We start from the raw sequence: 16729 nt of genomic DNA on the forward strand, positions 1-16729 counted from the left end.
TGATGCTAAAAAAAACTGCATCATGAAAGCATAATCCTTACTTTTAAATATGTGTTTGATAATGTTTGTTCTACATACTGTATGGCTGATGGTAGAATATTCTTTCTGCTTCTGGAGTAACTAGCACTGGGAGTAATGAGGCCCCCAATCCACAGACTGTCTTTAAAGACAGATGTGGGGGCAGGCCCTGGATCCACAGGAAGCATATGATGGATGAAGACTATTAACTTAGTGCCAAATGGATTGAGCTGATCACAATCACCTACTACTTCTTTATCTCAGTGAGGTTATACTTGATTTTTTTCATGGTGTGTGGGGTTTCCATGTGACTATTGTTATCTGACATTTAAAGAAGAGAGAGAGAGAGAATATTTTTTGTAGAATTTGTATACTAAATCAAGAGTTTACATTAGTTATATTGTAAAGCAAAATTAGTTTTAATGAGTTTTAATGAGTTATTGTTTCTGTAAATGAATGGGATTTTTGTATCCGTATAGATTATTGAGTATAATGTGCCTGTATGTTAGCTACATTTTCCTTGGTGATGGCAGACACAGGCCGGCAGCAGCACTCCTTATCTTTTGCCATATTCTATTACTCATTGTAAAGCTAAAATAAATTCTGAGACTCCATTTATGGCAAACCAACAAACACATCAGGGGGGAAATGATGGCTGCTACCTTGGAAAGCTTAGTAGCAAACAAAGAAAAAAAATATAATGTCTTGCAATATCTTTACTGGGTAAATATTTGTTACTTACTCAAGCCTTATATATTAAAACGAGTACATTTTTATGATATCCATATAACTTAGGTATTACATACTTCTTCCTGATAACCAGTGCTGCTTACGTACCCTCAGGCCCAAATGCCAGATCACTATATGTATCCTCAAATCCAGAGACCATGGCAGTAGCATTGTCTCCTGGCCCAGTGGCTAGTACTGTCAAATTCCCCTTAGTCCCAGATCATATACTATTTGTTCTCAAGGCTATAGGTCTGGGGTAGCCAACTCCAGTCCTCAAGAGCTACCAACAGGCAATGTTTTCCAGTAATCTGAAAGACTTTAGGCAGTAAATTCACCTTCAGGAAAGGAGACAATATCTTGGTTATTATGAGCCAGTGTCTATTCATACCATATTATCTAGAGGTCATCAGAATGTTTTATATAAGATAATACTGTCCGAGTTTAAATCCAGGTGGCCATCCAATTACCGGTGAGCATACTAGCTCTAAGGAAACAATGGGTGACTGGTCAACGATTTTGCCACTTGTGACATTTGGTTCTCACATAACATATCCCTGGTGTACTATAACACAGACTGTTGTCAAGCAAGCTTTGCTGTTTGCTGTAACACCTAAAAACATAATGTTGAGATTCCAAGTATTCAGCAATTGGACATTTAAATGTGACGTATATGGCTATGAAGATTTTCTAACATAGGGGGTTATTCTAGTCCATTCTTTCTGACAAAATCCTTCTTAGATGGACAAAACCATGTGCACTGCGGGTGGGGCAGATGTAACTTGTGCAGAGAGAATTAGATTTGGGTGGGGTTTTTCTTCAAAGTGAGATCTATATTGAAGTGTAAAATCATGCAGTCAGTATTTTCCCTGCACAGAAACAAAATAACTCACCCAAATCTAATTCTCTCTGCACATGTTACATCTGCCCCCCTGCAGTTCACATGGTTTTGTCCATCTAAGAAGGATTTTGTCAGAAAGAATGAACTAGAATAAACCCCATAGTCGGTTGCAGATTTACACAACCATTAGGCAAGGATGAAGAGTAACAGTCTGTATACCAATAATTTTCCGAGCTAGAACCCCAGCCATCTACAATTGGAATCATTAAAATACACCATATAAAAACAGAGCAAATAATCTAATTTGTAAAGTCACAGAAAGAAAAGGTTGCACAAGCAGGTGTAAATGTAAAACAATGATACTCACTGCAACTCCTTTAAAGACCAGCTAAAGCTAGAGGCACATACAGTATAAGGAATTAAAAAAAAAAAGAGACAAAACTACAGAAATGTAAGAAGGTAACAAATAAAATCTAAAAAATTAAAGTATCAAAAATATTGTTGAGTTCTGAAGACAAGTGTTTCTGTATAATGTGTGCTAAGAGTTCCAGGGCCAGATTCTCTAAGCTTCAAAAGTGATAAAATGGAGAGTGATAAACAGCCAGCCAATCAGCTCCTACCTGCAATGTCATATACTGTGTTTGAAAAATGTCAGACAGGAGCTGATTGGCTGGCAGTTTATCAGTCTCCATTTTATCACTTTTGAAGCTTAGAGAATCTGGCCCCCAATCTGTTAAAACCTGGCCAGGAGTAAATCCAATATATTGGATGTAAAGGGTGGGCTGATATTGCTTGCATAATAGAAGAGGCAGTAGCATTTATTTACACTAATTGTGAGTCAGAAATTGGAAGTGAAGACAATCGCCCTTATTCAGATCTGATCGCAGTACAAATTTGTTCTCAAAATGGGCAAAACCATGTGCACTGCAGGTGGGGCAGAAGTAACATGTACAGAGAGAGTTAGATTTGGGGAGTTATTTTGTTTCTGTGCAGGGAAAATACTGGGTCCATTATTTTTACACTGCAATTTAGATTTCATTTTCAACACACCCCACCCAAATTTAACTCTCTCTGCGCATGTTGCATCTGCCCCACCTGCAGTGCACATGGTTTTGCCCATTTTGAGAACAAATTTGTACTGCGATCAGATCTGAATAAGTGCCAATGTGTGATGTCTCATTAGACTATACCGTATACCATGTTTATGCCAAATGGGATATTGTGATAAACATACAACGTTTTATAATAAATGCTTTTTATATGAAGATTTTGTATAGATTATTTTACTATAACAATTTGACAAAACCTCACGTAACAACTTTCTCCCATTGGGGACAGACTGTTTCAATTATTTTTGTTCTAAAAAAACATGTTTTTAATTGTTAATAACATTTTTTTTTTATTGCAACTTACATCAAAATGCAAATTGAAAAATGCAAAAACATAACCCCGTCTTCCCCTACATATTAAGGGCCTTATGTAGCATTTTTTTATATAAAATATGGATATCAATAGGTGTACAAAAAAATTAAGTGCATGTGTTACGTCTCAAGAGGAGCCCAACTCTATAGAAGTAGAATAATTTTACAACCGGATTATCTTCATAATTAATGTTTATTTATATGGCTCTACAGATTCATACTGCTTTCACATTGCACAACCTGCTCTGACCCGGTTTTTTAAACGTTTCTTTAACCGGGTCAGAGCAAGTTTAACCCCTTTCACATTGCATGTTGTAAACGTTATATTACTGCTTAATTACCGTTTTTGTACCTTTCACATTGCACCCGTTGTGAAAGGTACAAAACGGTAATTAAGCAGTAATATACCCCCCCCCCCTACTTGCCAGCGCACACCGCCAGCATTAGAGCTACAATGCCGGCAGTAGGCAGAGCGGGTTCAGGGGGTGACCCGGGGGCGGCAGCCCCTACCCTGAAATGTCAGCACCTACCTCCCTCCCCTTCCCCGGGCAGAAGCCCCACTCACGCGCATGCAGCAGCATCCCCAGCACCGGCAGAAGCGGCAGAAGTCATCGCGGCAGTAGTAATCCCCAGCACCCCCAGCACCAGCAGAAGCGGCAGAAGTAATCACGGCAGTAGTAATCCCCAGCATTCCCAGCACCGGCAGAAGCGGCAGAAGTAATCACGGCAGTAGTAGTGGCTCGCCGGGTCACCCGGACCACCCGCTCTTGTGTGTCTGCCTGCCGCAGCAGGGTCTGCACACAGCCAGCACCTACCTTCCTCCCCTTCCCCGGGCAGCAGCCCCGCTCACCCGCCTGCAGGAGCAGTGGCTCGCCGGGTCACCAGGAGCACCCGCTCTCACGTGTGTGTCTGCCTGCCGCAGCAGGGTCTGCACACAGCCCATTCAAGGGACCCGCTGCCTCCCGAGCAATGGACTGCGCTTGCCAGGTACCTGGGGAGCGTGTGGGAGACAGAGACCCCGCGTCTCTGGTGGAAGGGGGGGTGGGGGAGACCCCGCTTGCCTGGTTCCAGGAGATGTGGACCCCGCTTGGTTCGAGGGGGGGGAGGAGGGGGTCGAGATCCCGCTGGCCAGGTACCAGGGGAGGGGAGGGTCCAGTGTAGGGTACAAAATACCGGTTCAGACCCGTTCAAACTGCAGAAATAACGGGTCTGAACCATGTAGGACTCTGCTTTTTAACCGTTTTGAATTACCGGTTCACTTGAACCGGTAATTTAAAACTGGCACTTTCTCACTGCAGTTATAACCGTTTTGCAACGGTTAAAAATCGGCAATTTACCGTGTTATAGCTGCAGTGTGAAAGGGGTATCAGTAGCAAATTACACAGCATAAAAAAGAATAATAAGAATAATAACAGATACAATATCTGTTATTATGTAAAATTGAGTAAAATAATAAGTTCTTGGATGCAATTAAAAGAAAAAGTTGTATGGCATACAGAAAATATCCAATATCAGACATAACAGGCACCTAGAAAGAATTATAAATGCATAGTTTTCATTAAAATATTAAAGTAAATCGCATGACACACTGTAAAAAAGAAAAAAATCATCTAAATGACAGGGGGCAATGACTGAGCAGTCTTACATAATGGATGCAATTAACAGTACAAATAACATGGCACATCATAAATTTTGAGCATTAAACATGACAAGTGACAAATGCGGAAGGTGAGGATGGGCAGAGCTGACCAGCCAGGTTGTCATGTTTTGGCCGTGGGAACTTATACTGCATGAAAAGTTTCCCCCAGCTGTGGCATGACACCGCTGGCAGTGCTGGTTGTAAAAATAGGGGGGACCCCTATTTTTTTGTCCCCTGTATTTAGTAACCAGGACCAGTCCAAGAGACCGGTGTTGATTTCTTGAATACAAGGGACCCTATTTTATTTTTTCCCCGGTATTTGAGAAACCAGGACCGGCTCAAAGAGCCAGGTGCTGGTTATGCTCGTGGGGATTTATTATTATTTATATGTTTTTCTACTTTTTACACAAAGAAGCCTGCATGGTTTCCTGCTCGTCCCATATTTGGCTATCAGAGAAACTCAGCAGCCAATTATGAACCTCTTCAACATTGGACAATATGAATACTGAGAATATGGCAGCTTAGTAAATTAGCTATATTCTCAGTTCTTATTTTTAGCCAATCATGGTCTTACCCATTCGTAGATGTGATCGGCTGTAATCGGGAATGTTAGTAAATTTCACCCAATGTCTCTTTATCCTATTCATCTCAGCATTCCCAATCCTGACATGCCATCTGCATTTTAACATGATGACTTGTTTGTAACATTTTTGGCCAGTACTCTTTTTGCACCATCATAGTTAACATACTTGGCCCATTTCCAGTACAAATCAAATGGCACATGGTGTTTTAAAACAGCTTGTACATATTTCTAAATTTGCCCATTGAATTCACTATATAGACTGTTGTCCAGGTCAGTGGACATAACATCCATGGAAATATCTGCCTATGGGTGGGAATATGTTCCTGTTGTTCCCTTCGGTGAAGGTATGATGAACATCATGGTGATTCTGGGTAATGGAATAACTGAACTGCTCCTGAATGTGTGGATTTCCATTGGTAAAATAACCAGTGCAGCACTGATGTTTAAATTGTCATGGAGCTCCAGGTCCACTCATGCCCCTCCAGGTCTTCAGATTCATCAATGTGTCTAGGTGCTCAGGTCCATACATGGGTCAAGGTCCATGTAGGTGTCCAGAAGTGTCCACATGTCAAAATCAATTCAAGTGTCTAAATCCATCCTGGTGTCTGTTCCATTGGAACCCCCAGGTACTGTATGTCAAAGTCACCAGGTCCATCCTGACAGGGGATACAGGGGCATCTTGACTGCACTCTCTACCTGCTAAGTCCTCTGCTTGGGATTGTGGTTGAAACTCTAGCAAACCCTGCTGGTGTCTCCTGACACCTGGATAAGTCACACAGACATAAAATAAAGCCTTGAGAGCACAGTAGGCAAAATGTATGGGTGTGGTATAGGGTTCCGACAATCAGGATCGCGACAGTCATTAGCCCGACGTAGGGATCCCACCTGGCCAGATTCAGACAGCATGGTGAGCGCAACAAAGCCCCTTGCAGGCTCACTGTGCTCGCCACGCTGCAGGCACGGTGGCTTGCTATGCTCGCCACCTATTCTATTCTACCTCTATGGGGGTCGTGGACCCCCACGAGGGAGAATAGCTGGTGGCCGTCGGGAACCGGTTTGTCAGTGTTTTAACAGTCGGAATCCCGACGTCGGGTAAATGACTGTCTGGACCCCATCCGGCACCCAAATGTACTGTTGGTGTAGGCATTTTGAATAATAACTTCCATGAGTTGTGTATTCCACCCTAACAAGGTACCAGGTGAGGCAGCCATCTTAGGCTCACTGCATAATATTACCCTGGGTAATCTTAGAAGAAATTACACAAAATGAAGTGATTGCTATGTAGAGGGGTGCCGGACGGGGTCCCGACAGTCATTAACCCGACGTCGGGATCCCGGCTGTTAAAACACCGATGACCGCAAGGGGCATTGTTGCACTGGCCATGCTGTCTGACACCGGCCAGACGAGATCCTGACGTCAGGATAATGACTGTCGGGATCCCGACTGTCGGTGAAACATACCACACCATACCCATGTAGAGTAGGGTCCCAGTTAGACAGTCAGGGCAATGTATTTTTCATACCATCCACAAGTGTACCAGCTAAGGCAGCCATGTTGGGTGCACAACAAAGTTTACACGGTGAGAGGTGAGCCATATAAGGATCCAATGCACATATTGGAAAGTGGATGCTTGCGTAGTAGTATAATATACAGTGTATGTAAACATCCACGTGAAGCACATACTGTACTGCTTGCAGAGGCACCCAGCTGAGGTGCGTTGGGTAGGACACTGCTGGCAAGGTATACAGAATGTGGAGGTATACATTACAGGAATAGCACACTGTGAAGTAGAAATGCACTGTTGGAATGAGGAGGAAAAAAATACATGATAAAAACACCTTTGCAGGTACCAAGAAAGGGGTATCATTTTAGAATCATTATTTTGAAAAAGTCATAATTGTCCTGGGGCCTCATTCAGATCTACGTGCATTTGCACGCAGTTCCGATGTTGCGCGTCTGCGCATGCGCAGGCGGGTATCTGCGCATGTGCAGGCGTAAGGTGCGTGCACCCACAGCAACCTTTCGGTTCGCCGGGTGCGCGCACCCATGGCGGCGTGGGGGGCGCAGATGGGTGGGGGGCGCTGGGCTGCCCCATTACCATGTGGAAACGCCCAGCGTTCCATGGTAATGAGGCATTGATGCGGGTGTGGGGGGCGGGTAGCTGACCTCACCGGATCTCAGCTGCCCGCCCATATCTACGCCAGCGTACACGCAAATGTAAGTAACTGAAAAGTCACTTTTATATGCGTGCACACTAAACATCATTCAATGGTCGGTGACCATCGAAAGATGTGGGCGGTTACCCAAGCCATGCGAATGGATGTTTATGCAAAACATCCATTCGCAGCTGTTCGGGCGAAGCCGCACTTTGAGGGGGCGGCGGGGGGGGGTGGTCGTTCGCCGGGCGGGGTTTGGTGGACTCGCAATGCTGCGAATTCGCAGCCTTGCGAATCAACCAGAATAACCCCCCTGGTCTCATGGGAACAAAATTAGTGGGAGTGAAAAAGTGGGGAGCTCATTCGAGTACACGTGGAAGAGATGCTATGTAGACTAGCACTGGTACTTTCCCCCACAGCTTCCTGCTTACCATGAGGGGTAGCCCTGGAAAAGACTAGCTGTTCTCATAAGTAGGGATGGTTGTCCTGGTCCAGGTGTTTTCATGGCAAAGGTGAGTATTTTTGATTGTAATGCTGTCCTTCTGAAGTAATATTGATTTGTTGTTTGCCTTCTGTTTTCCTTCGGTTTAAAGCCGGTATAACGCTGCTATTGATTTTAAGCTGACCCTTTATAAACAGACTTTTCATAAACAAGACTCACTAGCATCCAAACCTATACTGATTAATTAAGATTACAAAAACATGTGTCCATTCGGAATACTACCCCATCCAATAATCCTCCTGCAAAATTACCTAATATGATATCAGTACAAACAGCTGTGATAGTCTGCAGTAGTATTCTGAATAGGGTTATCTAGTATAATATCAGTGTAAACAGCTGCAATTGTCTGCAGTAATATTCTGAATAGGGTTACCTGTAGATTAAATGGAGAGAGGAGGAGTCAATTCACAATTGATTTCCAATGAAGTTAGAACTAATAAAACACCGGTATAACGCTGCTACTGATTGTAAGCTGATCCTTTATAACTAGACCCTACATAAACTAGATACATTAGCACCCTAAAGGACTATTGTCCAATATTATACAATCTGTACACAATATAATACACTAATTAAGTGTGATTTAACTAAGATTTAATAGTGTCTTGACAAATTAATTTTTTTTACATACAGGCACTGCCAGATGCCGACAGCTGCAAGCCTTTTTACTAACTCAATGGTCGATTTGGCTGCAGGTGATTTCCTTGATGCTCAGTTGCTTATTAAAATTTGTCGTGGGGCCCCTGTTGATTCCACTCACTTTCTTTCAATGCTTATGACTCCCACCAGCTCTGCTCTGTGAGCGCTGCTAGCTTACTGAAGGTCAGCTGATCAGACCTGACCACTCACTTTGCCGCAAAGTGTTACTTACCTTGCTCCACCAATGGTAGCCCAGGTAGGGGTATAAATGGCACTACCAGAACAAGAAGAGGTGGTCCGGTACTGTACTCTGTCAATTCCAGTCTGGGGAAAAGCATTTTTAGGTCCCAGCCTAGTTGTGTACAGTACTTTAACACTCCCAGCCTGGCAAAAAGCAGTATCCCGAACCCAGACCCGGTTTTTATTCCACTATCTTGTAAGTCACTGTTTTCTTGTTCTGCTAATTTGGTTATGTATGTTTTAGGAGCTGCTGAACCATTTTGGTGCCATATAAATAAAGCATAATAATAATAATAATAATAATAATAATAATAATAATAATTATTATTATTATTATTATTAAGACAATGCAGGTATTCAATTACAGATGTAACCAGCCCCTTCTTTGCAGGGGCTGGTGAAACTATCACCAGCCCAAACCAGCCCCCATGCTCCTGTCAGGCGGCAAGCTCCACACCACCATCCGCCACCTCCCCCGCCGGTCCCCATCGCTGGCTCGATGCCCCCTGACCCTGCCTGTCTCCCCGAAGCAAAGTCGGGCAGGGCCGCCGAGAGCGTTGCACGTGAGACGCACCCGTGTCCCAGTTTAATGGAGTCCCCATTTGCCGGCACCCAGAGGGGACGTTCTGGTGGGTGCCGGGCAAGGACAAGGGGCACTCCATCTGTACCTGCAAAGAAACATCCCAATGTTATCCAAGTTGGTCATCATAAAAAGAAATACATTTTCTATTGAAAACACAGAAACAGGTGAAACAAAAAATAAAACATTTATTTTACATATAATTTATCTAGTTTTTATTTTGTATGGATGAATAAGGTGAAATCCAATTTGTATTGTGTCTTTGCAGGGCTTGAGCTACCATTAGGTGGTTATGGTATAAAGGGTTGACAATGCCTAGGTCGTTGACATCAAAATGTCGACATTCACAAACACAAAATGACAACACAAGCAATGTCAACATGGAAAAGGTTGACACATGCAAGATACATTTTTCATGTTTTTGTTGGTGTCAATTTGTTGATTTCATCACATGGACTTTAAATTAGTGTACTGCACCCCCTAGCATGGCTCCCTTCACTCAGCCAATGTTTGGGTAGGGTGCCTGGCACCACTACCGCTCTGCTCCGGCACCTTACCTTTCACAGTCGGAGTTCATGTGGATAGCAAAGTATGAAGAAATCCAAAAAAAAGTCCATATTTATTACATAACATGCACGAAGACCTTTCTATGTATCGACATGTACAGTAGACAATTTGCATGCCCATCTCCTATTATGGCAGCTTTAGGTAACTGCCTAGGATAATTTCACCTGGTGTGGCGGAGGGGGGGGGGGGTACATTTCCACTAATGACCAAGGTGCCAGATTGATAGATGTATAATATTTGGTTGCACTTCAATGGAATAACATTCTATATGAAAAAGCGTAAGTAATATATTTAATCTGCAGGATACATCATATAAGAACATGCAAATGGTATGAATCCTCAGTACAACCAATAGAAATAGTAAATAAATGATTGCGGGTTTTAGTACTGGGCTTGGGAGGGGTGGTAAGCTGTAGCTTTGCCTAGGGTGCCAAGAAACCATATCAGGGGCCAAATATAATAGCCTCCAAGTTTGGCAGCCATGCGGGATGCCAGCTGAACTCTGAGATTTTTCTTAAAGGGGAATTCATTTACAAGGCATGATTGCCCCTTTAAAAATTACTGCAAGCATCCCGCACGCACGCTAAACTCAGTCTATTACATTCGGCCACATATGTCTGTTCCAGTGACATATGGTGAGTGGCTGGTGATCACGGCCAGATGTGCATCACGGCCAGATGTGCAGTGCCGGTGCAAGGCACTGGAGCGCCCCAAGTGGGGGGGCGCCCCGACGCTCACCCGCTCCGGTAATGCGGCCACTACGCTCCGTTGGGGAAGGGGGGTGTTTGGTGGAGGGAGATGTGGCCGCATCTGCCTCCAGGCGGGGGGGGGGGGGGTTTAGAGATGTGGCGATGGCCACAGTTCCAGGGGGGTCAGTGCGGGCTCCAGGGGCAGGGGTAGCCGCACTTACCTGCTCCCAGGACGGTGCTTTCCTCCCAGCACTCCTCAGCGCCGGTGGGAGTCCGGACCATTCCTACTGCTGCTGCTCCTCCAGGCAGCTCGTTACCGCCCTCCAGTGGCCGGCGCCCTAGGCAAATACCTAGAGCTGCCTAGTAGTGGCACGTGCAGATGTGCACACATAAAAATAATTAAATTACAACAGTGATTACAAAAATTATATCAATCTATATAGAATAATATAAAAAATTATATTAAAAGTTGCAGATACTTCTTTGTATGATTTGTATCATTTTTATAGACAAAATTCTGAAGTATATTGGAGTATGACAGGTGCATCTCTGCCTCCCCAGCCTTCCCTACCACACATCACTGCTCTGTGCAAAGTCGGAAAACTTTAAACTTGATGTAAATGTATATTTAGAACGATAATGAACATGTCATGTTTAATAAAATCATACCAAACAATCTATTCCACATCAGTATGTAGATGGTTAATTCAGCTGCCACAGCAGCTTGGTACTCAAAATACACATTACGAGCCAGCACACATAGCAGAAAATGTGATAAATCTGGTCTCAAGTCTGAACTGAACATTTCAACTAGGAGCATCTGGGGGACGGCAATCCTTTCTTCAAAGGAAAAGCAATTGCAGAGCATAGAAGGAATTAAATCGTGGAATTACCACCCAAGACAGCAAACTGAGAGTGGGAGGGAGGTACAGTATGTGCTGTGCAGCAGAACTAGCTGTGTATTCAGTTTCTGATACACAGAGCAATTCAGCAGGTGAGAGATATATCCATTTATTATACACAGCAAAACAGACACTTATCAACTACACAAAATACACATCAGCAGACTAATAAACATAACACATTTAGCACTGTTTAAAATTAATTGGCAAACATCACAATAGTTATTTTTTAAATCTAGTTAAAGTATCAAAGTTGGTCTATGAACACGGTCTTCTTAAAGCCAAATATTGCTTCTCTTGCGTTGAATAGGAGTAATCCATTCCTTTTGAAAGCTTTTTTAATGGATGCATCTGTGGCTATTGGCTGAGGCTGCCCAGAGATTTGCATGAGCAGGGAGGGAGTGTCTGTATCTTTAACACCAGGAACTAAATGACTGCAGTTTCATTGGGATTAAACTACCAAGGGAATGAAAGGATCACACAGCACACGGGAGTATAGAGCTGGCTACTAATGCCTTTTAACCTGGCTATGGGGCAACAAGCCAATCCAACCAGGACCAGTCTAAGCAATGTACAGGTAGGTGATATGAGAGACACTGGTGCAACTTGTAGATTTGGTAACAATTAAATGATTATGCCTATTCACTAACAGAATACTTGGTGTATGCAGTCAAGTTTGTATGGTATTGTGTTACAAGACACTAACACAAATATGATGTTTGTAAAAATAAAATTGAAACCTGTCAGGTTAACTTAAAAATGTATTGAATAAATGGACTGCATTGACAGTGTTACATTTATGTCATGTAGAACTGGGATTTTAAACAGTTTATCAGTTATTGTTCGATTAATCATTTAAAGTTTGGATTTGTAATAGTCATCTAATATATTTAATATATTCTATTAGCTGACTACTGTATATTACAGTGTTTGTATATGTGTGTGTCTGTAATTTCACTTGCAATGTATCAGAATATTGTGCATTGTACACACATGTATTTATATAACAGAATAGCAGTATATAAATGTGAGGATTGTTATTTATTTGCTTTACCTGTATTTCATTGCATATTTATGTTTTATTTGAACAGCACATCTTGTTCCTGTGTCTAACTGTCCCTCTCACTGGACCCACTGTCAGCTCAGCAAGTTACAGCACAGCTTCAGAATTACTATATATGCTGCACGAAGGCTTACCCAAGGGGATTCTCATTGGAAACATTGTACATGATCTGCAGCTGGGTTTCTTTCCTGACCCCCCTCTTTCATTCAGCCTGGCATCTAAAGGGCTCAGTGAGAAATATGTGACACTCGATAACAGCACGGGGGAGTTGTACACATCAGCAGAGGAGTTGGACAGAGAAACCCTTTGCCCGCAGAATCCTGGTGTTCAGGACTGTGTTCTTCTTCTTGATATTATTATTTTGCCACAGGAGTATTTCAGACTTATCAAAGTAAAGATTGCTGTCATTGATGTGAATGATAATGCTCCAGTTTTCCCTGTGTCAGAGATTTATATCACTGTCCCGGAGAACGCCCCTGTTAACACCAGGCTGGTTATAGAACATCCTGCTTATGACCCCGATGGAGGACTGAATGGGGTCCAAACCTACAGGTTAGTTGACTACTATGGTGTTTTTACTTTAGATGTAGAAGAAAATGAAAGCGGGGAGAGGACACCTTACCTTATTATCATGGGGCTCTTGGATAGAGAGGTGAAAGCTGAGTATAAAACAATTATTATTGCTGAAGATGGGGACACTCCACCACTTGTAGGATCTGCCACACTTTCTATTCTCATTAGTGATGTCAATGATAACTGTCCCCAATTCACTGAATCTCTAATTAATGTGACTCTTCCTGGAAACTCAAGCATTGGAATGAAGGTAACTAAAGTTCAAGCTGTGGACATTGATTTAGGAAATAATGCCCTAATAACATATGCCTTTAGTGAGCGTGTTCCACTGTCATCAAAGGAACTTTTTGATCTGGACAAGTTAACAGGAGTAATCAAACTTTCCAAAAAGATAGATGGTACTGTCCTTCAACAACATAAACTAACGATTCTTGCCAATGGCCCAGGATGCATCCCTGCTCTGATAACTGTTATCATTTCCATTATAAAAGTCACACTGCGGCCACCTGAAGTTGTACCTCGTTATATTGCAAATGAAGAAAATGGGATTGTGTATTTGAAAGAGTTAGAACCTATTCATTCTCCCATTGCATTTTTCACTATTAAAGACCCAGATGGCAAATACAAAGTGAACTGTTACTTAGAAGGGGATGGACCATTTCGATTGGCTGCGTACAAGGCTTATACAAATGAATATTTGCTCGAAACTACAGATACACTAGATTATGAAGTAAAACAAGTGTATCATATAGCAGTCGTTGCAGTTAGCTTGGATGGGAGTCAAACTAAGAAGTCGATACAAGTGCACATACTGGATGAGAATGATAATTCTCCAGTTTTCACACAATCCACTGTAGAAGTGACCATTGAAGAAAATAACCCAGTCAATGCTTTTCTGACCAAATTGCATGCTACTGATGCTGACAGCGGAGACAGAGATCGGATTTCATACTTTTTGGGAGCTGATGCACCTTCTTATTTTTCTCTAGACCAACTCACAGGAATCCTTACAGTTTCTACGGTGCTAGACCGAGAGGAAAAAGAAAAGTACAGGTTTACTGTCAGAGCGAGAGATTCTGGCCAGCCTCCAAGAGAATCAGTAGCCACTGTTCATATTACAGTTCTGGACAAAAATGACAATAGCCCTCGTTTCATCAGCAAAGATTTTAGTTTTTTTGTCTCTGAGAACTTTCCAGGCTTTGGTGAAATTGGAGTAATTAGCGTCACAGATGCTGATTCTGGACAGAATGGCTGGATAGCCCTTTCTATAGTAAATGGTAGTGACATTTTTGTCATTGACACTGGTAAAGGACTCCTGAGGGCAAAGGTATCATTGGATAGAGAACAACAGAGTTCTTATACTCTTTATGTTGAAGCTACTGATGGCGGTGACCCTACATTGTCGTCTACAGCTAAAATAACTATTTTGCTTTTGGATGTAAATGACAACCCCCCATTGGTCTTATTTCCCCAATCCAACATGTCCTATCTTCTTGTCCTTCCTTCTACTTTGCCTGGTTCTCCTGTCACTGAAGTCTATGCTGTTGATAAGGACACAGGAATGAACGCTGTTATTGCATACAGTATCATAGGAAGGCGGGGGCCCAGACCAGAATCATTTCGGATAGATTCCAAAACAGGAAACATAACTTTAGAAGAGGCACTGGTGAGAAATGACTATGGCTTATATAGGTTACTAGTGAAAGTGACTGATCATGGATATCCAGAGCCACTGTTCTCCACCGTTATGGTTAATCTGTTTGTAAATGACACTGTCAGTAATGAAAGTTATATAGAAAGTTTGCTAAGAAAGGAGCCTGATATTAATATAGAAGAAAAGGAGCCCCAAATAGCAATTGAGCCAACTCAGAAAAAGATGGAAGCTGATTCCTGTGTCCCTACACTGGTAACGTTGTCAATATTCTGCTTGGGGGCTGTCATTTTAGTCACTCTCATGGCAATGTATATCTGCTTGAGAAAAGGGAAAAAAGATCATAGGAAAAATGAAAATCTGGAAGTGCAAATACCACTCAATGGCAAACTAGAATTCCATTTACTTGATAAAAAGCCTATAGAGATTTCGAATATTTAACAAACAAAAAAACTAAAAATGCTGGCAAACAATCTGACAAATTTTGGAGGATGAAAAACTAAAAATAACACAATGTGTTAATAATGGTTATCATGAAGGACCACTAATTTATACCATATAGTAATATATATGTACATAGCTCTTTACAGCTTTTTTAATTAAAGCTCCAATTCTTACAAAACTTGTAAAGATTTTTATACATATGTAAAGCTCTGACATCATCAGCAATTTTGTAACGTTTGTCATATACCTGCGATCACAGAATAGGTCAATTCTAGAGATTTGTGTGCTATTGGTCAATGGTGTGTTCAACTATTAACCAGCAGGTGGCCCAGAACTATTAAGAAATAAAAAGGTCTATATTTTTTAATGTGTTATTATCACCATGTACCATGTGCATAAAAATAAATGTAACCCTTCTATATTTGCTAAAACGAGACACATTTGATACACTGAATGTATATTATTGTACCTCAATTTAAAATGCATAGGTTTAAAAAAAGAGGCATTTTCAAGAAGTGCAATTTATTTTCAAACAAAGATACAATACACATGATGCAAAGTATTATTTAACTGACTTTGTTGATAGTGTTTTGAAAGGTTTATTTTTATCCACTGTATTTAGTGGATTAGTAAATTCACCTACAGTATTTAGACATACAGTATAGGCTGTTGTGTGCACTTATTTGACAATCATAACTCACAATGCTTGTCTATATATTTAAACTCTTATTAACAAAGCATTATTTCATGTCTAGGTTATGTTTAAATATCTCAATGAGCCAGTTTTGTATCCCACAGTTTAATTTACACCAAACACTGATATATTTTTAGGGCAGAGCTATACAGTACTGTAGCACAATGATATAATCCTTATTTATTCTTTATGTTCAGCTAAAATGTGTTTGTTTTTTGGCTCTGCATGAATGGAATTCAAACATTTCTTTTACGCAGGGACAGATTTCCCACACAATTTATTCCATTGTAAGTCAGTAGCTATAGCAATACCTTTTATGGTGAGGGCTAGTATTTATTTACAAAGCATTGTTCAAAGTTAGAATCCTTATACATTGGTACGTACTGTGTAATCAATTTTAATTATGATTACTATTGAGCTCAGTACATTAACACTTATCTGGCCTGTTACATTGACTTTAAGCACTGATTGTCCATCTGATGTTTCATTGTAAATAGCAATCACAAAAGCTACTGTTTTTGAATATAAAGAGTTACTGAGTTTTAGCATCAATTCTGTTATGTACCAAAAGTGTTTTTATGTCTTTAAATTAAAGCTATATATTTTCATAACCTTTTGTTTTTTCTTTTTTCTGTTGAATATCTCTGTGTGCCTAAAGACTATGTGGCAGTCATGTTCTGGCATTATACAGTATCTCCACATAGCTAAACGGCATTGAGGCTCCTAAGACTTTTAATAGGGCTGCCTGCCAACTCTCTTGGTGGCTGATGAGATGATCTATGTGATAACGAATGTTTACAG

The 16729-nt window shown here is 41.5% G+C and overlaps 1 protein-coding gene across 2 annotated transcripts; it reads left to right on the forward strand.

The window, feature by feature from the left end:
- Window positions 1-11421: 11421 nt before the first annotated feature.
- PCDH20 (protocadherin 20) lies at window positions 11422-16517 on the forward strand. 2 transcript variants are annotated; one of them, XM_083168888.1, is made up of 2 exons: window positions 11422-11595; window positions 12595-16517. In XM_083168888.1, the coding sequence occupies exon 2, from the start codon at window positions 12682-12684 to the stop codon at window positions 15229-15231; it is 2550 nt and encodes an 849-aa protein (XP_083025014.1). In that variant the 5' UTR covers window positions 11422-11595; window positions 12595-12681; the 3' UTR covers window positions 15232-16517. The 2 variants fall into 2 exon arrangements, with proteins under 2 accessions (XP_083025014.1, XP_083025013.1); XM_083168887.1 differs by lacking the exon at window positions 11422-11595 and adding an exon at window positions 11618-12080.
- The last annotated feature ends 212 nt before the right edge of the window (window positions 16518-16729 follow it).

The sequence above is a fragment of the Crinia signifera genome, chromosome 2 (assembly GCF_055691185.1).
Source record: "Crinia signifera chromosome 2, ASM5569118v1, whole genome shotgun sequence".
NCBI lineage: Eukaryota > Metazoa > Chordata > Amphibia > Anura > Myobatrachidae > Crinia > Crinia signifera.